The sequence below is a fragment of the Talpa occidentalis genome, unplaced genomic scaffold (genome assembly GCF_014898055.3).
Source record: "Talpa occidentalis isolate TD23 unplaced genomic scaffold, MPIMG_talOcc4v2.1 talOcc4.2, whole genome shotgun sequence".
Classification (NCBI taxonomy): Eukaryota; Metazoa; Chordata; class Mammalia; order Eulipotyphla; family Talpidae; genus Talpa; species Talpa occidentalis.
Window position 1 is genome coordinate 127,173,136 of NW_023602073.1, and position 25,436 is coordinate 127,198,571.

At 37.8% G+C, this 25,436-nt stretch overlaps 1 protein-coding gene across 5 annotated transcripts in view; it reads left to right on the forward strand.

The window, feature by feature from the left end:
- AKAP7 (A-kinase anchoring protein 7) overlaps positions 1–19,997 on the forward strand; it is a 97,293-nt gene extending 77,296 nt beyond the window's left edge. For 3 of the 5 annotated variants that reach the window (XM_037520398.2, XM_037520399.2, XM_037520401.2), the window contains one exon: positions 17,157–18,033. In XM_037520398.2, coding sequence (XP_037376295.1) covers positions 17,157–17,350 — 194 coding nt within the window. In that variant the 3' untranslated portion in view covers positions 17,351–18,033. Of the gene's footprint in view, positions 1–17,156 lie in introns of all 5 variants that reach the window. The other 2 variants (XM_037520397.2, XM_037520400.2) reach the window with 1 other exon arrangement.
- The last annotated feature ends 5,439 nt before the right edge of the window (positions 19,998–25,436 follow it).

Below are 25,436 nucleotides of genomic sequence, written 5' to 3' on the forward strand. Positions count from 1 at the left end.
TGTAGATATTGTAAAATGTATATGTTGGAGATGTTCTCCCAGGTAGTTTTTGCTGAATCCATAGATAGTACTTTTTTGGCAATAGGTGATTCTTTTGGGTTATCTAGTTTCCCACAGTGACCTTCCTGAAGGGAGTGCTGATAGTCAGAAGTGTTATTCACAGGCAAACTGACCACTGCACTGTATCTATTGCATTAAGTAAACCTCAAAAGAAGACTTAATATTGAAATAGACACTTTATAACTAACTAGAAAACATTTTACTTGTTCTTATTGCAAAATCCCCCTTTGGAAATAATTATATTAATGTAGAATGAAATATGTGAATGTCTAAAGATGACTCATACAGTGTCGAGAGGCAGTTGGTCTCTGTCACTGGAGGTGGTCAAGCAGGGCGTGGGAATCCACTGTAGGGTGTAAGGGAGGGTGGAATGGATGAGGAATGGAGGCAGTGACAACTCGGTTACTTTCTGTCCTGGTATTCTGTGGTGCTGAAAATAAAATAATGTATATTTTAACAAGACACCTTTTAATTTTTAAATTCTTTATTAACAATAAACACAATTTATTTTTATTTATATTTCATTTTATTTTTATCTATAATCTTTTCGTGTGGGATGAGTTGTCAAGACCATTAATCATATTCATTTCATAAATATGAGTCAAATCTCAAGATAGTTTGTATCTGATGATTTGGAATTTGATGACATTACATTAATAATAAATTGAGGTTAGCAGTGTTAATTTCATATATGGTGAATACTTACATTTTTGAACATTCATTACCATAATGGTTATGGTTCAGTTATTCTCAGGAAAACCTGTATGTAGATTTTCCAATTCGCCACAAGATTTCCTAGAAATCCTATAGCCTTATACTTTGTTCTTCTCATTTACATTTTGTGTTTTTTGTTGTGGTTATCCTTTGTAATGTGCGCTCTTATCCCACAGACTTCCAGCACCCCACATGCAGAAACCGTATGTAGGCCTCTTTTCAAACACCAGACCCTAACATAGTGTCTTACCTGGAGAAACATGTCCTAACTGTGTGTTAATGAGAGCAGTAACACACATTTCCTTTTATGTTATGTTACGAGAATAAGAGAACTTCAGTATAAACCAAGTCATAGAAGTTGGTTAATGCTGGTAACTCAGTGATGTAACCTAAACATTATTCCCTGGATAAGAAACCTTTGAGCAGGTCCTCATGTAGGTGCTACAGCACAGGTCCCAGGAGATGTGTGATAGGGAACTGCCCATCAGTGAGACAGAGCCATCCATTTTCCTTCTTGCCTGTGCAGGTGTGTTTCTACATGGGGGGGGGGCCCATATGACTCTGGTTCTGTTGCTGCCTTTTAAAAGCACACGGCCCATCCCATGGCACGCAGTGTAGGTAGTGCAGAACTGGGAGCAGGAGACTGGAGCAGCAAACCCAGCTGTGCTACTAACATTCTGTCTGCCATTGCACAAGCTGCTACCAGCATCAGGCCTCAGTTTCTCATTTAGAAAGTGGGGTTTGAACTACTGCAATCTTGAAAGTTTGCTCATTTCCCCCCATTTGTCCCTTAGAGCTATACGTCTGGGAAATAAATATGGATATTCTGTTCTTCCTCCTTTTTTTGCTTCCTCTTCCTCCTCTTCTCCCCTTCATTTATTGAATGCTTGCCATGTGACAGGCACTGTGTCAGGATCAGTTTGAGAACTGCTTATGAAATGAAAGTGTTAGAAAATAAATGTTTCTAGATGTCCATTTAAGAGGGGAAGTAGCAGAAAGCCAGTAGTTTGGGGGAATTCTTGGCTACAGTCCTCCACGGATGCAATAGGGCCAGGAGCTGTACTGGGTACAGCTCATTACTGCTGCCCCCTTCCTGAAGCAATGAAGTCCAGTGAAACCAGTGGTGCTTTGTGTAACCTGAGACTACATTTTGCATCAAATGTCTATGGGTGATAGTGTGGTAGCAGCAATATAACGTGCTATATAAAAGATTTAACCATAGTCACTGAAGGTTCAATTTTTGTCTTATTAAATAGTATATACCCAAGAGATTTATGTTTCTAAAATTAAGTTTAGGAACAGTAGAGCAAGTGCTGATAGTTACTATTCCTATCTTACCTGCATGATACCCTTTGTTAATTCTTAGACTGTATAGTAACTGTATTTCCTTTCTTGCTGTCTCAGGCATTTTTAGAGTTTGCCTGGCTTCTATGATCAAATGCTGGATAATTTTCATGGGGACACCAAGATGTAGAGATTTCCCTTGTGCAGTCACTGGCTGCTGCAAGCTCCACTCAGGTGACCCCTCAAACAGTACAAGGTGGTCTGTCCCATGTCTTCTTTCCTGAGGGACATGTAAAAACAGAGTTGGAGAATGTGCTGTACATAAAGATTTTAGTTCATGGAAGGAAGCTTCATAAATGTACTAGGGCATTTACATTTTGACCAGACCAAATTATCCCAAGTGCTCTTGTGAGACACATTTGTAGTAAAATATAACAAATTAAGCAGTGGTAATGACCTAGCCCAAAATTATCTTTAATGGAAGAATTTCAGGCATTAGCCTAGTAGAATTCTTCCTGGATGTCTGATAAATCACTTCCTATGGATAATTACCTACATTTTAATTAATTTGGCCTTGCTTGCATGTGGGTGCTTTCCAATACTCAGAGTAAAAAGCTTAAAAGAGCCTCAAAATTCTTATTGCTGTGTGGTAGAAAGCAAGGGGTTTTTGGAGATGGGTGGACTCAGTTTGCATTTTTAATTCTGATGTTTACTATGTAACTTCTCTAAGGCTCTGTCCCCTCATCTTAAATATCTGCTTATTGTGAAAATTAAATTAGCTAATGTCTATAAAATACCTGGCAGTGTGGTTGGCATATAATAGATCCAGTAAATACAGTTTCTCTATAGCAAATGAGAGTGTGTTGATTGTATGAATGTAGTCACCTTGGAAGTCAGTTTGGCAGAGCTATGGTTTTATTTATTTCATGACCAGGAGGGAAAAAAAGGAACTTAAAATTTTGGACCATGGTGAGTAGTTTTACATTTATGTGGGTAGCACCCTTTCCTTTGGGGTGTCCCTTCCTTCCTTCTTGAGGTTCTATTCATCGTGATTCATGCTTCCCAGACATGTGCATGTTCCAGTCAGTTGGCTAGAATCTTACGTAAGGTTTAATAGAGGGTCTGTCTTTCTTTTTGGTTGTAAGTAGAAAGGATATAAGCGTAAGATTGCTAGTGGACAGGAAGTAAAGGGGAGAACAAAACCTGGACAGAAGAAGATAGAAACTAGAGGAGAGTCCCCGTGATTTTTGTTTGAGTCTGAATTTAGCCATGACTGAGCCCTTCTCCATGAAGCAATAAATCCTCCCCTTCCTAAAGTTGCTTGGGTTAAATTTTTGCCATCTGCAACCAGAAGTCTTCTAAAGGATGCTCAGGTATATAACAGTAAACCTATGCTAAAATAAATATTTCCAAACCCAATGAAGTGAAAACTTTATAGTTTCTTCTAAACCTTCACATTCCACTTCAGGGGTAATGAAATTTCCCTTTAAGTGAGAGCTGCTGTGAAGAATAACTCAGCTCTTTTCAATTAATATTTTTAAAAAAGATTTATTTATTTATGTATACAAGGGCTGGGGTACAGGCCAGATATGCAGGACAGTGAGCGGATTCACCAGAGACAGAGTGGGGAACAGAGCAGCCAGACTGACTGAAATACACTTCTGAGGGGAGCAGCGGACGAGTCAGGAGAGGTCTGCTGCACTATGTGGGGCTTGTCCCTGGCCAGGGATCAAACTTGTGCCGCAGTGGCTGCGGATAGCTTCAGAGGCTGCGTCTTAACCCCTTGTGCCACCAGGGAGACCCTCAAGTAATATTTTTGAGCACATTGCATTTGGAAGCTCTGAGTCAGGTGTTAATGGGAGATGCACTAGTGATGCACAGTCCCCATTGTGGGAGGATTTCTTTTCAGTTTACATGACTTTTTAAGAAGAAATCTATTGGATTCCAGTGTTTTATCTAGGGAATAGCATACATAAAAGATCTTGATGCTCTTAGCTTAACAAGGGAAGTCACACCCCTTACATTCCAGGGACTTTGCAAAGCTAAGTCAGCGAGGGAGATTGGGTTAATTAACACCTAAGGTGGAAGTTACCTCAAGCTCCTGTCACAGGGAGTGGATACTGCTTGATGTGGAGAAACAGTTTCCACAACACACATTTTAGCAAATAAAGTTAACTATAATAAAACATTTATAGTGTCAAAGGTACATGTTAATAGACTTTGCAACTATAAAACCAACCTCTTCATTGTGTAGTAAAGTTCTTTGACTATAGCAAATAGTCATAGACAAAAACTGAATTATATGATAAAAATAGAAAGAATAAATATAGTTTTAACTTAAAGCCTATGCTAACTAGGATGTAAATGATATTAATTTTATTAAATGAAGAATCAGAGATACTTGAGGCTTATAATTTTCTGTTTCTACATACTGGCCTCCAGAACTTATAAATTTAGTCAAGAACATTTATAAACAAATCTGAGACATATATATATACAAAAAACCATAGCACTAGGAAGAAAGTGATGTAAAAACAGATGCTTGGAGTAGATGGTGTGAGGATTTCACAGTCCCTAGAGAGATAGGATACCCTGTTGGTAGTGCTGACAGGAGAGGTAAGAATGAATCTGATGGAAAATGATGTCCAATTGTAGTTATGCATCTCAGCAGCCCTTTCTCCCACCTCTTTTTTGGCTTTGTGGTTTGATGGTGTTGGCATTTGCCATGTAAATTACATCAACTTTAAATTTGATGTCTCACATCTGTTAGAGCAAAAATAAAATTCACACTTTCTAAGGATTTTGAATATTCAGCTAGAGTTAGCTGTGAAGCTCAGCATTTCCAAAGTTTTGATCAATGTGTATGATAGCTAATAAACTGGCAAGCAGATGACCTGTTAATCTAAGACTTTCTATCTAGATCTGTCAGAACTTCTTTAGAATTTTACCAGGTGGAGTGTGTCCTGAAGAAGGAGGATAGAATAGTGTGGAACCTGTGTAGCTAGTGTGAGAGAGGGCTTAAGAATTAGTTGTCTTAAAATATTTGATGGCTTGTTTGTTTATTTGATTTTGCTCCCCACCCTCTGCCCCTGCTTTGGTGGATTCTTTAATGAGTTATTCTGTGTGAATCCTGGGGGATAGAAATTGGACTGTGGGTATTCATTTTCTTTTGATGATTTTAGAAGTCAATGGTAAGAAAACATTAAATAGGTGTGCTGAGTCCCAGCTCCATTGTCACTAAGCTAAAGAAGAAGGTAGGTTTCAGTGCTGAGAGACAATAGCTTAATAACCTGAATACAGTCACAGTTGTTGGCTACATTTAAACAATATTTTTTCTTTCATACTTTCAAAATAAGCATTTAATTTATGTTATTGTACGGACTTTATTCCTTTGGGACAAAAATAACAACAGTAAATAATTTTAGATAAAATTCTACACATTTTTATAAATATTATAGAAATGTGAATATTTTAAAAGACATACAGTTAAAAATAGGTATGCAACTATTATAAACTGTTTATGTTTCTATGGAAAACCCTCACCTAGATAAATGTAATAAACAAACAGCAAATTATTTTTAAATAATTCATATAGTTTGTGAAATTTCCTTAAAAAAATAACCTGTTAATGTCTGTCAAGTATGTGTCGTGCAGTCTAATAGTATGCTTTTTTGGTGAATCTCTCTTTAAACCCATTGACTTGTTCCAAGTTTATGATGTTTAATGTCAGTCTATGATATGGGAACAACGCTGGTGAATTGGGTAGAAATTAAACTTGCAACCAGGTGGGATGATGAGTTGTTCTCATGACCTCTGGGGCTAAAGGGAGCCAAAGACTTGCATGCCAGGAGGCCAAGGCCATCGGTGGAATCTGAGGAATTCTAAATGATCTAGGAACCACTCAGAGCATGAAGAGGAAAGGAAAGAGTCAAGGCAGTCAGAGGATGGATGCCAGGAAGTCACACATATTAAGGCAAATTTATTCTTTTTTTCTTAAAAGGAAGAACTTATTGACTCATGCAGACTAGATAGGGGTGGAGTTGACCTTGAGACTAACTTACAGGCATTGTTAGCCTCCATCTCTCCATTTCCCCTTTCAGTCTGTGTTCTCCATTTACTGCTGGCTCATTGGCTTCTAGCAGTTTCTGTGTCCTCACCTTCTCAGACCGCACAGCTTCTGTGTTCACTTTATTCAGTGATGGTGATGTGACTTTCACCAGTTCTGGGGAGCATATTTTATTGCTCCACCTTCATGTGGAATGAGTTTCTGTCTCCCGGTACATATATAAAATCTGAGGGGTAGTATAGGTTGTAAACTACACAGCCCTGGAAGACACTGTACATATCAGACTTTGTAATTCATGTTTTATAACATAAAGCACATTTATGTACTAACAAAAGCAGTAGATTATGAAAATTTTCCAGAGATAGAAATGAAGTGTCTTGAGGAAAGGGCACTTAAAAAAATTTGCACAGGACATCCTATGGATTAGTGATAACTCTACATAAAACAAAAGTAATCTCTTAGATTATAAGACCAGCTAGTGATTATCAGAAGGGCATGGGGCATGTGGTGAGTAAATCTGGTCAAAGGGGTCAATTGTATGGTGAAGGACAGAATCAAAGTTTTAGGGGTGAACTTAATGTAATACATACAGATGTTGCTTTATAATGATGCACACCTGAAAGTTATGTAATGGTCTAATGTAATGTTTCTTAAATTTAAAAGTATTGAAATATTTAGAAAATAAAATAAAAATCAACAAGAAGGATCAACAAGGGTTTGTTTTAGGATTATACAACTGAGTTAAAGAGAGTTATATTTTGAATATATTTTTTTAAAGATCTATTTATTTATACAAGAACCGGGGTACAGGCCAGATGTGCGGGAGGGTGAGAGGATTCACTAGAGGCAGAGTGGGGAGCAGAACAGGCAGACTGACGAAAGACACTACTGAAGGGAGCAGCGGGTAAGACAGGAGAGGTCTTCCCCGCCAGGGTTTCTCCCTGGCCAGCTGGGATCGAACCCACATTGCAGAGGCTGAGGACAGCTTCACAGTGTGGAGGTCAACCACCTGCGCCACCAGGGAGGCCCTGTTTTGAATATTTTAAAAAAATTTCTATCATCCTGTGATATTTAAAGTTTTTTATGCTCTTGATCACATAAGGTTTAGGCAACTGAGTTAAAGAGTTATGTTTTGAATAATTTTTAAAAATGCTTTATTTCATCTTGTGATATTTAAAGTTTTTTATGCTGCTGATCACGCAATAGTTACATTTTTATTTTAGTTCCTCTCACTAAGCTTAATGAATGGTTGTTTGCATTCAGTCTAGAATGAAGCAGAAACACTGTTTGGAGGTATATATCTGATGTTTTCTTACAAAAATAACAGGAATGTTGAGACTCAAGCTTATATTTTTAAACAGTTTGAAAATATAATTTCCTTTACCATTACACTGCAAAGATTGAAATAAACAGTTCCTCGAAGGTAAACCTTAATAGTTTGTATATATCTCAGATTCTAGAAGTGTAATTTGATTATGGTAGGTGCTTGAGAAGTAATGTGTAGGCACTAGTATGTCCTCTGGGAATTTTCATAGTCTCTCCCCTGCTCATATTTTCAGCCTCTCCATTTTCAAACTGCCCTCCCACCTATCTCATCAGTTACTTTACTCCAGACCAAGTTCTGCAGTTGCCATAGGCCGGGCTGGTCGTACGGTCCCTGTTATGCCATTTCTTTTCTGAGCCACCTGAGAAATGCTTATTTACTTTACAAGACCCAGCTCAAGCATCAACTCCTACATGAAACTTTCTTTAAAAAAAAAAAAAAGATTTATTTATTTATGCATACAAGAACTGGGGTACAGGCCTGAGGGGTGTGTGTGTGGGGGTGGTGGTGAGAGAATTCACCAGAGACAGAGTGGGTAACAGAACAGGCAGACTGACTGAAATACACTGCTGAGGAGGGCAGTGGGCAAGTCAGGAGAGGTCTACTGCGCCATATGGGTAGCTCCCTGGCTGGGGATCGAAATGGTGCTGCAGTAGCTGAGGATAGCTTCGTAGACTGCGTCGTGAACCCTTGCGCCACCAGGGAGGCCCTCTTTTGATATTTTCTCTACAGAGAACTGACCACTGTTTACTTGGTGCGTTCATTCTGTATTATACATCTTACTTTCAGGACATTTAAGATCTCTTATTTATTTTTCAATTTTGTTGATTTGCCATTCATTTGTATATAACTATACAATTTCAGGAGCACAGCTTCACACCTCCATATATACCCATGCTTCACTCGCCCCCACCAGAACACCAGTGCTGGTAGCCTGTCACTGTCTCCTTTTCCTTCCCCTTTTTCCCCACTGGTAAACAGTCTATTTTTTCAGTCTAAGGATTATTTCTGTTATGTTTCGCCAAGTTTTTTTTAGATTACTTTTATTCCACAAGTAAACCATCTGGTAACTGTCTTTCACTTTCTGATTTATTTCACTTATCATAATCACCTCAAGATTCATCCATTTTGTCCCTAGAGGCACTATTTCATATTTTTTAATAGCTGGGTGGTATTCCATTAAGTATATGTTCCACAATTTCTTTATTTGGTCATCTGTTGACAGGCTTTAGGTTGATTCTATGATTTGTCTATTGTGAATAATGCTGCTATGAACATAAATTAACATATATAAATCTTAGTGTTTTCATATCCCTTGAGTAAATACCTAGAATTGCTTTGACCATTTAGGGGTTCTGTTGTTCCATATAAATTTTATAATTGTTTGTTCTATTTCCTCAAAAAATGTCACTGGAATTTTGATAGGTATTGCACTGAATCTATAAATTGCTTTAGGTAATAAGACCATTTTAACAATGTTTATTCTTCCAGTCCTTGAACATGAGATATCTTTCCACTTCTTTGTGTCTTATCTTATTGTATAGCCTTCACTTTATTTACTTTATTTATTGTATAGCCTTCACTTCCTTTAAGTTTTTTCCCAAGTATTTCATCCTTTTTGGTATAATTGTAAATCGGACTATTTTCTTAATTTCTCTTTCTTCTAGTTCACTGTTTGCATATAGGAACACAGCCTATTTTGTGTATTAATTTTGCATTCTGACACTTTACTGATTCATTTATTACTGCCAGTGTTTTTTTGGTATTTTGGATTTTCTGTATATGTTATGTCACCTGTAAATAGTGATCATTTCTTTTCCAATTTGGATTTATATTTTGTATTTTTTTCTTGCAAAATTAGTCTGGCTAGGACTTCTATATTATGTTGAGCAGTAGTGAAAGTGGGCATACTTATTTTGCTCTTGATTTCAATGGGAAATGTTTTCAGTTCTTCACCAATAGTATGATGTTGGCTGTTGGTTTGTCATATGGCTTTTATTATGTTGAGAAAATTCTATTTATTCTGATTTTTGAAAGATTTTTTTATAGATAGCTATTGTCAAATAAATTTTCAGCATCTCTTGAAATTATATGTGTTTTTTTTTTCTTTTTGTCAATGTGGTTGAATAACATTGATTAATTTGAATATGTTGAACCAACTTTGCATCTCTGGAGTGAATTTCACTTGGTCATAATGGATGATTCTCTTAATATATTGCTGGATTCTATTTGTCAAGATTTTGTTGAGGATTTTTGCATACATGCTCATTAGAGATATCAGTCTATAGTTTTCTTTTGTGTACTGTCCTTGCTTGGTTTTAGGATCAAGATACAGTTTGGGAGCTTTCCCCTCTCTTCAGTTTTTTTTTTTTTTAAGAGTTTGAGAAGGATGGGTATAGGTATAAGTTGCTCTTGCAGGTTTGGTAGAATTCACTCTGTAGTCATCTGGTCCTGGGATTTTAGCCTTAGTTACAAGTGAGAGACCTACAGCTTCCCATCACCTCTGTTATGTGATCCTAGACAAGTTATGTTTCCTCCTTGACTCATTGATCTTACTGGTAATATGGGAAGAATACTACTTATTTCCCCTTATAATGTTGTTACCTCAATGGATGGAAGTACTCTGATCTTGCTGTTAGTGAACTGGGACCAGAGGGATAATCTGTGTAACCTTCTGATCTGGGTGTGTCCTTATTGCTTATAAAGAGGTAAAGTAATATCTGTAGGTATGATTTATTTTACCAGATTAGATTGATGGCAACATTTGTGCTGATCTACCTTGCTGAACATTGCCTTCAGAACAGAAAAGCAATATTTATTTCTGCTTGAATCAACTTCTAGCCTAGAAAGAAAGGCATATATTATCATGAACAGGTATATTGGTCAAACAAGTGAAAATTAATTCCATCTAGTCATGCTTTCAAATGTTATGCAAAAGTCTCTTAAAATAGATGATGCTAAATTGTATGAACATAATGTTAAAATTCAATGCAAAGTTCCTTTTCCAGCCTCCTTGTTTTTCTGCCAGACAAGAACATGATTATTTCAAAATTTATGCTTTTGACATGTTTGAAACTATTTTCATTTCTTCTTTGTCACAAGAATAATTTTCCGGTAGTAGTAGTCATAACTCTGTTGATTCTCCTTCGGATCAGGTATTGTGTTTGGAATGTTGTTTTTATCACTGCTCACAATTGCACCTTTCAATCAGGTTTGCAAAAATATGGTGGAGTGGTCCTGAAAAGAGCAGTATCTCAGGGACACTGAGAAGTCTTTACATTCCAATCTAAATGCATATAGGAATCAAAGATCAGGGGAGAAATAGCCATGGTTTCTATATATAAAAGAAAGCAATTTTTTATACAGAACAGCAGATAGGAACCTGTAAACAATATGAAGAAAAAAATGAGTAAAGCATCACAATTAGCACACTGCCCCTCCTGAAGAGCCAGAATCCAACAGCAGAGTGGCAGTTATCATTTGTCAGAGTATAGAGAGCCAGTTTAGTTTGTACTCTGAGCGGGTTAGAGCAAATGACACTGAAGGGGAGAATTAAAACAATTTGGGTTTGGGGCCTCCCCAGTGGCGCAGTGGTTGAGCGCTGGGTTGCGAAGCTGCCGGCGACCTCTGCTGCGCCGGTTCCCCCGGCCACCTGAGGAGGGTCCCACATGGCGCGCAGACCTCTCCTGCCGCCCGCTGCTCCCCTCAGCAGTGTACTTCGGTCCTTCTGCCTGCTCTGCTCCCTGCTCTGGCTCTGGTGAATTCTCTCACCCTCCCACGCTTCTGACTGTACCCAGTGCATGTATAAACAAAACAAACAAACAAACAAACAAATAAATAAATAAAACATGCCTCTATTAAAAAAAAAAAACAAAATAATTTGGGTTTTATTCATGCTCAGAAGCCACCCAAGTCAATCTCACAGGAACTTTTCTTTTTCACATTTTGATATTGGGCACAACATAAATATGTGATTCAGTAGGAAAGCAACTGTTTCTGAAGCCCACACAGTTTTGAGTGATCTCAGGTACTACAGTGAGTTATATATTTAGAGCAGAGAGAGGAGCCGAGAAAGTCTTGCTCAGTACCAAGCAGTACTAGTTGCAAAGGGTCATAGGATACTAGTGCACTTAGGAAGTCCACGTTTTCACCCCAGTAATCCCCTAAATGGTCCCTTATCATGGGACTTTGGGACCAGTCCCGCTAACCACTTGTCTATTGGCCATACTGATATTTTTGCCTTTTCCAGAATGCATGTAAATGAAATAATAGTGTACAACCTTTTGACTCTGATTTCTTTCACTTAGCATAATACAATTCCTGTGTGTTGTCACGTGGATCAGTCTTTCTTCCTTTGTATCTCTCTTCCTTTGTATATTCCATTGAGTGGATGTACCACAGCTCCTTGACTTACTTACCAGTGGAAGGTATTTAGGTTGTTTTCCGTTTGGGCAATTATGAATAAAGCAGACATCTATGTATAGGTTTTCTGTGAGCATATTCTTTCCTTTCTCATTTTCCATTCTAGCCATAAGTGAGATTGCTGGGTTGCATGTTAAGAATATGTCCAACTTTCATGAGAAAAACTTTTATATTTCCAAAGTGTTTTTACAAACTTGCTGTACCATTTTTGCATACCTGCCAGCAACTGAAGTTCCAATGGTTTCATATTCACACCAACACTTGGCATAGTCAATATTTAAGTTTTGTGAGTAGTGGTTTCTCATTGTGACTTTAATTTACATTGCCCTGATGGCTAATGATATTAAGCATATTTTTATGTTTATTGGTTACCTGTATGTCTTTTGTGAAGTAACTTTTCAATTTCCTTGGCCATTTTTTACTTGGTTGTTTGTCTTAAGTGGTAAATGTTTTGTATTCTGGATGCACATTCTTTTATACATATGTTTTGCAATATTTTCTCCCACACTTTGGTCAGCCTTTCCCTCTACCCCCCATTAATAATGTTTTACATCTTAATGAAATTCAGGTTTTTTTTTTTTTATAGATTGTGCTTTTGCTATCCTATTTAAGAAATTTTTGCCTAATCCAAGGTCACTAAGAAGTTCTTATTTTCTTCTAGACACTGTCTTTTCATTCTTATATATTAGGTCAATGATCTATTTTTTTTTAAAGATTTATTTATTTATTATTTATACAAGCACTGGGTACAGTCAGAAGCGCGGGAGGGTGAAAGAATTCACCAGAGCCAGAGGAGGGAACAGAACAGGCAGACTGATGAATTACACTGATGAGGGGAACAGCGGGCGAGGCAGGAGAGGTCTGTCACGCCATGTGGGACCCTCGCGGATGGCCGGGGATCGAACCGGTGCTGCAGAGGCTGCGGGCAGCTTCACAGCCCAGCGCTCAACCACTGCACCACCAGGGAAGGCCCTCTATGATCTATTTTGAGTTAATTTTTACACATGCTGTGAGATAAGAGTCAAAGTTTTTTTTTTTAACATTTATTTATTTATGCATACAAGAGCTGGGGTGTAGGCCAGAGGTGGGGGCGGGGGGCGGTGAGAGGATTCACCAGAGTGGGGAGCAGAACAGTTGGATCTCCTGAAATACACTGCTGAGAGGAGCCGTGGGTGAGACAGGAGAGGTCTGCTGCGCCATGTGGGTGACGTTCCTGGCAGAGGATTGAACTTGCGTTGTAGTAGCAGCGGATTGCTTCATAGTGCTGACGCTTAACGCCTTGTGCCACCAGGCAGTCACCAGAGTTCTTTTCTTGCATATGCCTATAGCGTTGTAGTAGGGTTATTTTGGGGTTGGGGGAGGGGCTTCCTCATTATTTACTGTATCATCATATCTCCAGAATTAGTACCACCCTAATCATGCAGAGCCCTACTTTATTTGATCCCAAAAGCAATGTCCTCTTGTCCTATCTTGATCCTTGTCCTACTTAGCCCCTCCTGTTTTTTGACACCATTTTAAGACATATAAGCTTATAGACTTTAATTTTTTTAAAAAGTGTACAATAAAATACTTAGACCACACTGTTTAGGCAAGTAACATGATGAGAAATGGCACAGGAGACTGGCATATTCAGGAAACCCAGCTTCTTCTTTCTCTATTGAATTCTCTTAGCACCCTTGTTGAAAATCAGTTGGCCATATGCTATATTTGTGTCTATTTCTTGATTTTCTGTGTTGCTTCATTGATCTGTATGTCTACCTTTATGTTAATATCAACTGTATTTCTATAACTTCATGGCTAGCCTTGAAATTAGGTAATATGTCTTCTAACTTCATTTTTTAAAAAAGCTGTTTCAGTTGAGACCAGTTCCTTTACATTTTAAAATACATCTTAGAATCAAGTTGTCATTTTCCATCAAAAGCCAAGTGGTAGGTTTTTGATTGATATAGTTTTGCATCAATAAAGCAACTGAAGGAGAATTGGCCTCTATAACAGTATTGTCATTGAATCAGAGTATTACTTCTATTTAGGTTTTTTATAATTTCTTTCAGCAAATTATATTAAAATTTCTTTCAGCAAATTTTGTAGTTGTCAGTGTATAAATATTGCATACATTTCATTGAATTGTCCCAATTCAGTTTATGCTGTTAACATATTTTTTTAAGTTCAGTTTTAGGTTGTTTATAGCTACTATATAGAGATGAAGTTGAAAAGGGGGACAAACTTGAGTTTGGTTGACTTGGACAATAGTAAAATCATAAACAAAACTAAGAAAATCAGAAGAGAGTTTTTTGTGAGAAGATTTTTATTTTAAATCTCTTAGTGTGTGAAGTAACAGGATCACTTCACTGTAGAGTGGGAAAAATCACAGAAAACCTGAGAAGTATCTGGAATTTTAGTATGATTACATTCATGTATTACAACCCTATTATCTTACTGCTGATGTATCAATAATGTGATATCTCATGTTATCCTAAAGATGATTAGGCTTAGGAACAGCCCCCAGTGTAAAGGGTCATTTATAGTGTTTTGAAGGGTGCTTAAAAAGTATTCCTTCATCATCAGTTTGATTTTATCCTTAAAATTTGAAGAACTATTACACAAAAAGTTTTAGGTAACACATCTGGAAGTGTCATGTATACAGTATTATAAGATTGAAAAAATCCTTTAAATACTAGGCAATATACTTACTCAATTTTACAATAAAAATAGTTTTAACTTGCCCCCAAAGCAGTATTAGACACACATTTCTTTACACACATTCTTTTAATAATATTCTGACATATTTATATTTCATAGATCTTTAACCCATTTTACTTGGTTTAGGATGTTGCTAAGAATGATGGTTATATGCAGAATTGGTCTTGCACATGCATTACATAGGAGTGGTAGGGCTCAGAAAGAGGATTAGAGATCACTTCCCACCTTTGGCATATGTTTCATATTTCAGTCTCTGTAACATGGAAGGATAGGTAAGGATGTCCATGTTCCATCTCATACCCTTTGTTTCTGCCTGTCCCAAACTGTAGGATGCAAGTTCAATACTGGACTTTTGTCTTCTGAAGCCCATGACTGATATTCCAAAACAGAGTTAGCTCTAATGTGTGTGCATTCCAACTTCACTCTCCCCTTTATTGAGATACAATTGACATACAACATAGTGTCAGTTTCAGGTGTACAATGTGATGATTTGATATGTATACTAGATTCCCAGAATTTATTCATCTTATGGCTCAAAGTTTGTACTCTGACCAACATCTCCATTTCTCCATTTTTCCCACTCTTGAGCCCTTGGCCACCTCCACTTTGTTTTTTATGAGGTTAGTGTTTTTAAATTGCACATGTAAGTGAAATCATACAGTATTAGTTCTTTTCTGTATGACTTTCACTTGTCATTATGCCCAACAAGTTTCATCCATGTTGTCACAGATGGCAAGACTTCATTTTTTTTTAATGGCTCAATAATATTATATATAAATACTATCACATTTTCTGTTGTTTTTTTTTAAAGCTTATTTTTATTTAGTTCATTTGTTTATTGGTTTTCTCTCTGTAATATATGAGTGATATCACATGCTGTCTTTCTCTGGCTTATTTCTCTAAAGTTTATTTCCTCTAGGTTCTTTGCTTTTATTACAAATGTCAGGTTTTCATTTTTTTTTTATATGCATGAGGGCAGTTCTTTAAAGAATGTGAGAATGTGTCACTGTTATGGAAAGGAGGTACTAAATACTACTACATTTTCTTTGTCTACTCAACCTTCAAAGGCTATCAAACCACTTAGGTGCTTTCCATGTATTGAGTATTAAAAATAATGCTGCAATGAACATTGAAATGCAGACTTTGATGACAAGTTAGGTTGTTTATTTGAACTTTTTTTCTTAATGTTGATATTTATTGCTATAAACTTGTCTTGGCATTGCTTTTTACTGTAACTCATAAGTTTTGGCACATTGTGCTTCCATTTTCATTTATGTGGGTTATTGTTTTTTATTTCCTTTTGATTTTATCTTTGGCCCACTGGTTGTTAGCCCATTTAGTTGCCAAATATTTGTGCATTTTCCAGTTTTCTTCCTGTTACTGATAGCTGATTTCATACTATTGTGGTCAGAAAAGATACTTAGTATAATTTTTGTGTTTTTTTTTTTTAATTAACTGAGATTTGTCTCATGACCTAACATATGATCAAGCCTGGAGAATGTTTCATTTGTGCTTGAGAAGAGTGCATATCCTAGTGCTATTGGATAGAATGTTCCATATATGTGTTAGGTCCATTTAAGCTAAGTTCAAGTCCACTGTCTTTATTGATTTTCTGTCTGGATGGTGGACATATTGTTGAAAGTAGAATATTGAAGTCCTTTACTGTATTGTTGTCTATCAATCCATTGAGATCTGTTACTCTTTGCTTGTTATACTTAGGTGCTCTAATATCTTTACCTTCAACAATCTACCCTCTTGGCTTCACAGCTTGATAGACATGAGATGAATCCCCTTGATTTTTTTTCCCCAGTTAAGGAAGACAGGAAAGAGAATGACTGGGAAATATGTAGCATGAGAAGAGAGGGGAACCAGTTCTTTACAGTAAAATGAAAGATGATATAATTAAGCCTTGATTATCACTAGCAGGGAAGCAAAATGGCCATAAAATATTCACATCTAATAATTCACTATCATAATCCTAACTTTTCCCCAAAGAGTTTCCTGTTTCTTAATTTGCAGTAATAGCACTAAGATTAAAAACAAAGGAACATTAGTCTTACAAGTTTATCTTAAGCCAGTTCCTTGTAGTAGTAACTGCCTTTGTCTTCCTGGAAGTGCTGAGAATTTATTAGCAACAACATATAGTCCAAACATTTTAAAATTAGTGATCCCAAGTAATTAGCTGATGGAGAAATTTTGATTACCTGTCATTTGATTAGTGGAGAAAAAGGATCTAGTTGGTGGATTCACATGTCTGAAGCTCCAGGTGCTAGACTCATGGACTTTAATAGTAGCATTTAGCCTTGGATGAGAGAAGACCAAAGACTCCATGTATAAATGGGAAACTTCCAGCATTGCTAGGTAGAGTATGTTTAGCTTAGGGCTAATGTACTCTTTTCAACCTGAAGTTTTCAGGAATAGGCAGTTTCCTATTTCTGCAAATACCAAATGAAAATTCAAGTCAGTTTTCTTGAATTTATAGATCGGGCTGAAGGACATACTCTTTTTAAGTGAGTTAGCTGGCCCCTGCATGCCAAGATTCTATGGCAATATACTCTCAGTGACCTTTCTTCTCTATGAATGTAGGTGATAAGAATGGAGGTGAACCTGATGATGCTGAACTGGTAAGGCTCAGTAAGAGGCTGGTGGAGAATGCGGTCCTCAAAGCTGTGCAACAGTATCTGGAAGAAACACAGAACAAAAATAAACCAGGGAATGGGAACTCTGTGAAAACTGAAGAGGCTAATAGGAATGGCACTGACAGTGACAACATGAAATGAGACCCTAATGCAGGCAGGACCTCTCTGCTCTGTGAGAAGTTTCCCTGCTTCCCTCCGCTGACTCAAGGAACTAACCTGCATTGTGCTGTTTAAAATGTGGAGACTGCCTGATACTAATGATTGATGTGTTTGCATTTCTGAAACACAATAGAAGAGAAATGGAACTAGCAGAGGAAATTCATCTGTGAAAGCATAGCCAGGTTTCACTTGCTCTCAGTCATCGCCAAGAGAGAGGGAACTTGTATTATGCCTATGAGCTCAAAAACCCCAAAAAGGGCCTTGCCATAAATGGAATACTGCCATTTATATTGTGTAGCAGGGCATTTGACTCCTTCATCTGAGGCCAAAACACACACATAGCTAACAAGTGCTAAGTTTAAATAATCACTGTTGAAACTATTATACAAGAGTACATAAGGCTTCATGTTTGTCTGATGTATGTTGTTCTTATGCACTGATCTTTATTTACAGTAAATTTGTTTTATGTAAATGATATATTTTTTGGCAAAATGCAACCTTTTATATAAAACATGGGCAACATTTTAAAGGTCTTTTTTTTAACCTTTTGATAAGTCAGTGTGCCATATTTAATGATTTTCATTCACCTTTGTATGTAAAATGCACTATATAATTTTTTTTTCTGTAGGCAAGAAACCTATTGGAAATCGGGACTTAATTAATGAAGCTTTGCATCGAGAAAGAATGAGTCTGAAGGCCAAAGTGAAACAGATAAAGGAATTTTTATTAAAGCCTGAGATTCAGGCCAAAATTAGGAGGGAGCTTTTTGAAGGAAGATCGATTAACAACAGTAATCAAGGAAGTGATGTTGATTTCAGCACTACTTTGACATAAGTTCTTCTGTTGCTATCATGGCACCATAGTTTATGAAATCTTTTCATCTTATTAAATAGCTCTTTGGTAAAGACCAATGAAGTATTCATATAGTGTCTACAGCAAACCAACATTTGGTAAGGAGTTAACAATTTCTTGCTAAAGAAGATGGATTCTACCCTGGTATTTTTAAAGTTAAACTTGTGTTTTAGAATATTTGTTTTAGTAACCTTGAGTTATTTTAAAGAGAGGACTTCTTAACTAGCTATTGTGTAATGTTCTACAGGTCTTAACAAAATATACATAGACTATGGAAAATTATTGATAGACAAAAAATAGTGTTTTAAGTCACTGGCCTCCAGTTGACATGGTATTTGTTGTTGTTGTATCAAAAAAGCACTATCCAGATGTGTCTATATCTCGTGTTACTTCTAATGGGGATCTGAATGTTTATTGAATACTAGTACTTGAATGAGCATTTATAAATGTAATTAATGCAATCACTGGTTAAGAATGTTTTATAATATCCATATGTATTATTTTTTAATGATCAAAATGTAGCTTGCCTTTTTCATTTCTTATTATATATATATGTTTGGGATTTTTATTTTCTACTTTTCTGAAGATTAGCCCCAGATCTTTGCATATCCCTTATATGCTGAATTTGTTTGCACTAGTTCATTTTTAAAGAAAACTCTTGAAAAATTCCTCTTCCCATGATAATTGTTGGTAACAGTATTTTCTACAGCCATTGTAAAATTGCTGCTACCAAGAGATCGTGATGGAGGGGGAAATTATTAGACATCAAATATGTAATCATTTCAAATAGAAAATCCAGTTTACTCATGGATTCTATTTTTTCACTGGGTAAATTATACTACTTTTATTTATAAATGAGTTTATGCATTTTCATGCCTCTTAATAAACATTCTTCCCCCCTTGTTAACTTTCCTCATTTTTTTCTCACTCTTGGAAGTTGTTCGATTATGCTGATAATGAAGTCATAGCAGGAGTTCAGATAAGTTTTAGTGTTTCCTCACCTTTGTGTTCCTATCCTTCACGTTAACATAGCAGTTATCAAAGGACTTTCAACCTGAAATGTTTAAATAAGTTCAAATTAGTCAACTCCACAGAATTAACAACAGAACATCAAATGCAAAGAAAAACCTAAATAACAGCTCAAACTGCTGGTAATATGTCACTGAAGTGACATCAGTAGCAAAGATGAAAGGAGCATGCCTATCCGGACGCAGACCTGGGAGCTGCTCACCATGAAACCCTTCTCAGTGGTAGAGGGCTTGCTTTCCTGTGGGCAGACTGCCTCTTAAATAAGCCTTAAAGTAGGAAGCAAAGTTACTTGGGGCCTTGTCCCATTTTCCTGAAGCCCAAGAAATAGACTCAAGGAGGTTAAATGCCTTATCCAAGACCACACTATCACTAGGGTGCTAGCCCTAAAGTACAACCCAGGATTCCATCTCAAACTACCAGTACTATTTTCACTGTCCCATATCTAAGTTCACATTTTAGTAGAAATAGCACTTCTCAACCTATGTCTATAAATATCTTTATCTTCAAGGAGCTGTTCCCAATCCTCCTGAACAATTTCAAAGGCTAAGACAGTAGCCTCTCTGTACTTTAACAATTATAGCATCCATTTGTTAAATACCTGGCTGTGTGCCATGTGGTCTAGGTACCTTATTATATTTCTTTCCTTCAGAAACCCCATTAGCAAGTGACTGGTACTGTTAAAAAAAATTAGGAAACCAGGAAACTGGGGCTCTAAATAGTTAAATGGCTATTTACAAAGCTAATGAAAGGTAAGGCTAAATTTAGACTTGGCTCTGTTCTGTTTGAAAGCCTCACTCTTTGCAACACATCCTTTTCTCCACCAAGTACAATACATTTCACAAGTTAAGGGTGTGTAACAAAGAAAAAGTCACTTTCTTTTGAATAAGCTAGCGCCCTTGCAGCCCTAAGGTTTTATGAAGCTATAATACAGTGGTCATGCTGTGATGGAATTGGAAAAAAATAAATCCAGATATTCAACTTAGGTATTAAGGATTCTAATGCTATCAAGGAAATCATCATTTATGCAGGTTTATGGAGACAACAGAAATATACAATGAAACAAATTTTCTTAATGGTTCCATTTTAAAAACCCAGTAAGACATTAACTTGAGAAAGTGTAAGTTTGGGGTCTTGATATATTCAAAGTGACTTTCTCCTCATTCATCAGAGTCTCAGAATAATTGCTTGTTAAGTCACATAGCCAGAATACATCGTCCTAAATTGGTACTATAGATTATGTAGTCTTGTCTTCTGACAAGGAGACTGCATGGTTGGTGAAAGGATATTGGTTGGCCTCTAGGTCTGTGTTTACCACTGATAAGCAATCTTTAGTAAACCAGTTTACTTTCCAGAGTCTCAATTCCCAATCTATAATATGAAACAGTTTGGGCAGGTGATTTGGCCCAGTGATTTCCAAGGATCCTAGACTCTGACTCTACCATGATGCTGCTCGTACCATTGCCATCTCAGCTACCCATGTGTGAGGCCCTCTTGACTGGGCCACGCTAGTGCACCTGCTGTCATGAGAGGCTTAGAATTATAGGAGACTCTACCTTATGTTCCCGTTTTGTTGGTTGTCAGCTTCATGGAGGGAAACCCTGGTAGCATGTACTCACATTTATAACCAGATTCCAACATTTTCAGCCACTGAAAAAGTAGCAGATCCTGTATGTTTAAATTGAGGGATATGAAAAACTAATATTGGCAAGAGAGGAACAAAATTCTGTCCAGTTTGAGCCCAATTTTAGTCCCAATTATAGAGTCTTAAATTATTACTGTATTAACCTACTTCTCAATCTAGACTAACTCTTAGCCTTTGGGATTTATTAGATTTAGAGGTAGAACATGAAACCAAAACCCCAAATGTGCCAGTCACCCCAGTCAAAAGTCATAAGGAAGTAATTATAGTAATTAAAGCAGTTTTGATTTCATATTCTAGACTTCATTTTGCTGTAGGGAGTGTCTAGCCACAGGCCCAACAGTAAAGATATGGAGACTGAGCCCAGCAGATCCAAAGGTAAAGATATGGAGATTCTCGGATTCTGCATAGTTTTCTAAAATGAGCAACTAACCAGAAGGCTCACAAGGAGTGAGCCCCTCCCAAAGAGAAGAAGACTATATCAGTGCAGTCTACACTGGCTGGAGGCAGCAGACCTTCTGCCCACCTGTGACTATGCAGGTGCTTCTTTTCACCAACTCTCTTCCTCTGCAGGACAGCAGCTTTCCTGCTTTCTCCGTGATGTGTACATGCCGGGGCTTCTCTTCACTGACCTCCCAGACCTCTCTCAGCAAACCTGTCCCATTCAGGGCAGCTCTTCCGGCCCACTTGTGTCTATGCAAGTGTCTTTAACTGTTTTATCCCTTCCCTAATAAACCTGCCCTTTAAATATAACTAATGTCTCTGTCTTGTGGAGAAATTCACCTGTGAAACTCAACAAGTGTTGCTAAAACGGGAGCTCTGGTGAAACCTTCCCGGAGTGAACCCAAGGACCCTGCACTCCAAACCCCCTGACTCCAAAAATGACAATTTTCAGACACATGATCAAGAAGATAAACTTGCTCCTCTGCACTCAATCAAAGATATATGGACCAGCTACCACAATATTTAACAAACTTATGTTTCATTATATCCAAAGATGATAAACCTTACAGTTGATGAGTGGGTAATCTATTGTCTTCCATTGTTTCTATCACTTCAAGATTTCATCTATATTTTTATCTTTCAACAAATTATAAGTGCATTCCTGAATGTCAGTTTTTTCAGGTAGAGAGAATTTATATAAAAAAATAAACCCAGTGTACAAAAAAAAAAAAAAAACCCACATGCCAACAAAGCAAACACTTAGATTATTTCATTAAAAGTAAAAAATGAATATTAGCTCCATTCACTGAGTCAGTGAATTTAAAATGCTGATACTAGCTAGCTTTAGTGCTTTTTTCCTTGATCACTGTTTTGGGGACAATGGGCTTGTTTATAAGGCAATTGAGAGCTGGAGGAAGGTGCTCTGATAATTTCTAGTGTAATAAGCACAAAACTACTTATTTGTATCATTAAATAGAACTGATAAATTCAGGGAGTATGGGATGATTTTAAAATGTAAACTGCTGTACTTATTCTTCTGCATATCCCATTATCAGCTCATTATTGGAAGTTCTATTGCAGCATCAAAGACAAAGACTATGAAACTGAGAAATCAGTGTTCCCAGGGAGCTTATGTTGATCTCTCCATTGTGGTTCAAATTATTTCTGAAAAGCCACAGTCCTATGACACTGCCTTACATACTCATGTGTAATATACTTTGACTTGTCTGAGGAAAGTGACACAGTCCTGCCTGCAGTCCTGTCACTTAAGCAGCTCGGTGGTATGTGGAGCTTTAGTTCTTAAGTAACCTAAGAGCAAATTGGTACAACCCATCAAATTATTCCCCACACTTGCTGCCAAAAACCATGTGGGCACACTGGCAACACAGTAATGTCACTGAACTGAAGCACACTGTGCTTTTTTTGCTTACTTTTTAGCCACATATGTTATCTTATTCATAATTAAAAAAATTTTTTTTGGTAAACACTCACATGGGCTACATAAAGTTGTAGGAGGTGAGAGGATCAAGAAATAAGGCTCTTGGGCTTCTCCAGTGGTGCAGCGGGTTGAGCACAGCGCTGTGAAGCTGTCCTCAGCCTCTGCAGTGTGGGTTCGATTCCCGGTCGGCCAGGGAGATTCCCACATGGCGCGGCAGATCTCTCCTGTCTAGCCTGCTGCTCCCCTCAGCAGTGCTTTTGGTCATCTGCCTATTCTGCTCCCCGCTGTGTCTTTGGTGAATCCTCTCACCCTCCCACCTCTGGCCTGTACCCCAGCTCTTGTATAAATAAATCTTTAAAAAAAAAAAAAAAAAAGAATAAGGCTCTTCTAGCTGCACAGGAATTATAGAGTTGAGGAAAAAACCAAAAGTTTATATATATATATGTACATATATATATATATGTACATACCAACCCAAAAGATAATCTGATGAGGTAACTGAGGTAGAGAAAATAGGGTAAATATGCAACAGTGGGGAGAGACTAGTATATCTTTCTAAAATTCTGGGAAACAAATGTGGAAGCTATTTCTGTCAGGTTCGTGCCTTTATTGGAGGGATTCTGATGATTTCACCGGCCTTTGTCACACTTAGTGATTGCCCGGTGTCTTCAATACCTTCCTATGTTTGGGGAACTTCCTATCCTGTGAGGCCTGCTTCCCGGAGGTGGAGCTCCCTGCCGCCTTTGTCCCTGGGGCCGATACATGTGACTTTAGCTCTGCCAAGTAAGAAGAAACCTCACATGGAATCCCTTTCTAAGCTTCTGGGCCAGCAATAACAAAAGAGCTATCCAAGGGCTCCCATGCCCTGTGTAGGCAATTTATGCTGACAGTGGGCAGTGCAAACTGGGGTCCCTGGGAACAGCTGGTGGTATAATGGGCATTTTTTCTACTGTGTGGCCACCCAGCCTGATCTTCTGGACCTTCTAGGGATTCTGTGAGCTATTGAAAAGGCTTAATAGGGCCTCCCCGGTGGCGCAGCGGTTGAGCGCTGGGTTGCGAAGCTGCCCGCAGCCTCTGCAGCGCCAGTTCGATCCCCGGCTGCTCCCTGGCCACCAGAGGAGGGTCCCACATGGCGTGCAGACCTCTCCTGCCGCCCGCTGCTCCCCTCAGCAGTGTGCTTCGGTCCTTCTGCCTGCTCTGCTCCCCGCTCTGGCTCTGGTGAACTCTCTCACCCTCCCACGCTTCTGACTGTACCCAGTGCTTGTATAAATAAATAAATATTAAAAAAAAAAGGCTTAATAAATAATTCCTTTCCATTTAAATTAGCTTATTTTTTTTTAAGATTTATTTTTTATTTATACAATAGCTGAGATATAGGCCAGAGGCGCAGGAGGGTGAGAGGATTCACCAGCGACAGAGCGGGGAGCAGAATAGACAGACCAAAAGCACTGCTGCAGGCTTGACAGGAGAGGTCTGCTGTGCCATGTGGGTATCTCCCTGGCTGGCTGGGAATTGAACCCATGCTGCAGAGGCTGCAGACAGTGTCACAGTGCTGTGCTCAACCCACTGCGCCACGGGGGAGGCCCTAAATTAGCTTATATTGACTCTTACTTTTGACTTAAAAGTCTTGACTAATGTAAGTTACAGTCCTTTAAATAAGTTTCACCACAAGGCGCAGTTGGCATTTTGAATTGGACACTTCTTTGTAGTGGGGGTCAACCCATGCATTGCAGGAAGTTACCATTCCTGACCCCCAAACAGTGAATGCCTGTAACAGACTCCAGTTATTGTGACAAAGAAACCTTCCCACGTTTCTCTAATCCCCTCTAGACTTGGGCAACATAACATAACCCCCAGTCAGGAACACACTAGTAAATAGCTCTTCCCTGGAAGTATAAAAGAGGTAATGCTCCTTCTTGTGCCCTTCTATGAAGCAGCCTTAAAGAACTCATGCTCCCCAAGGCTCTGTACAGACATTGTCAGATACCAAGATAGAGATAGATAGTATTACCTGCATATTTTATGTGACATGGATCAAAACATCTAGGTACTGCACATAGAAAATGACTAAAAGGATCAACTCTGATAGCCATTGTGAGGCCGTTGTCACAAGAACTTTCTTGGTCTATGTGATTTACTGGGCAGACTTAAAAATTGAAAAGAAAATGACTTCCAAATTCAAAAAGTATTATGATTATCACATTATAATCAGGTAATATACTAACAGGGCTATTTCTTAATCATTTCATAAGAACATGTTACATGCTTTATATTATAGACAAGAGAAAAAGTTAGCGATAGATTTAGGGACATTATTAATATAAGAAATATTAAAGATATGTTAGAAATATAGACATTTTAAAGAAAAATACGATTTTTTCTTGAGAGGCATAGTAGAAAAATTTTAGATCTAGAAATGAGAAAGAGCTGTTTCTACAAGATCCTTCTGAAACCTGTATATAAGAGGTTTCCTGAGTTAAGTAACACACTTGGGAAGTCAGGGAAAAGTTCCATGGTGCTTTCAAAACAAAGGAATGTGATGACTAGACCAAACAGAAAGAGTACATCACATGAACTACAGATTGTGAGGGAGTCCACAATTTTAGGGGAAATGACCAGCCATTAGTGCATTCAGAATGTTTGTCTTATATGCTCATGTTAACACA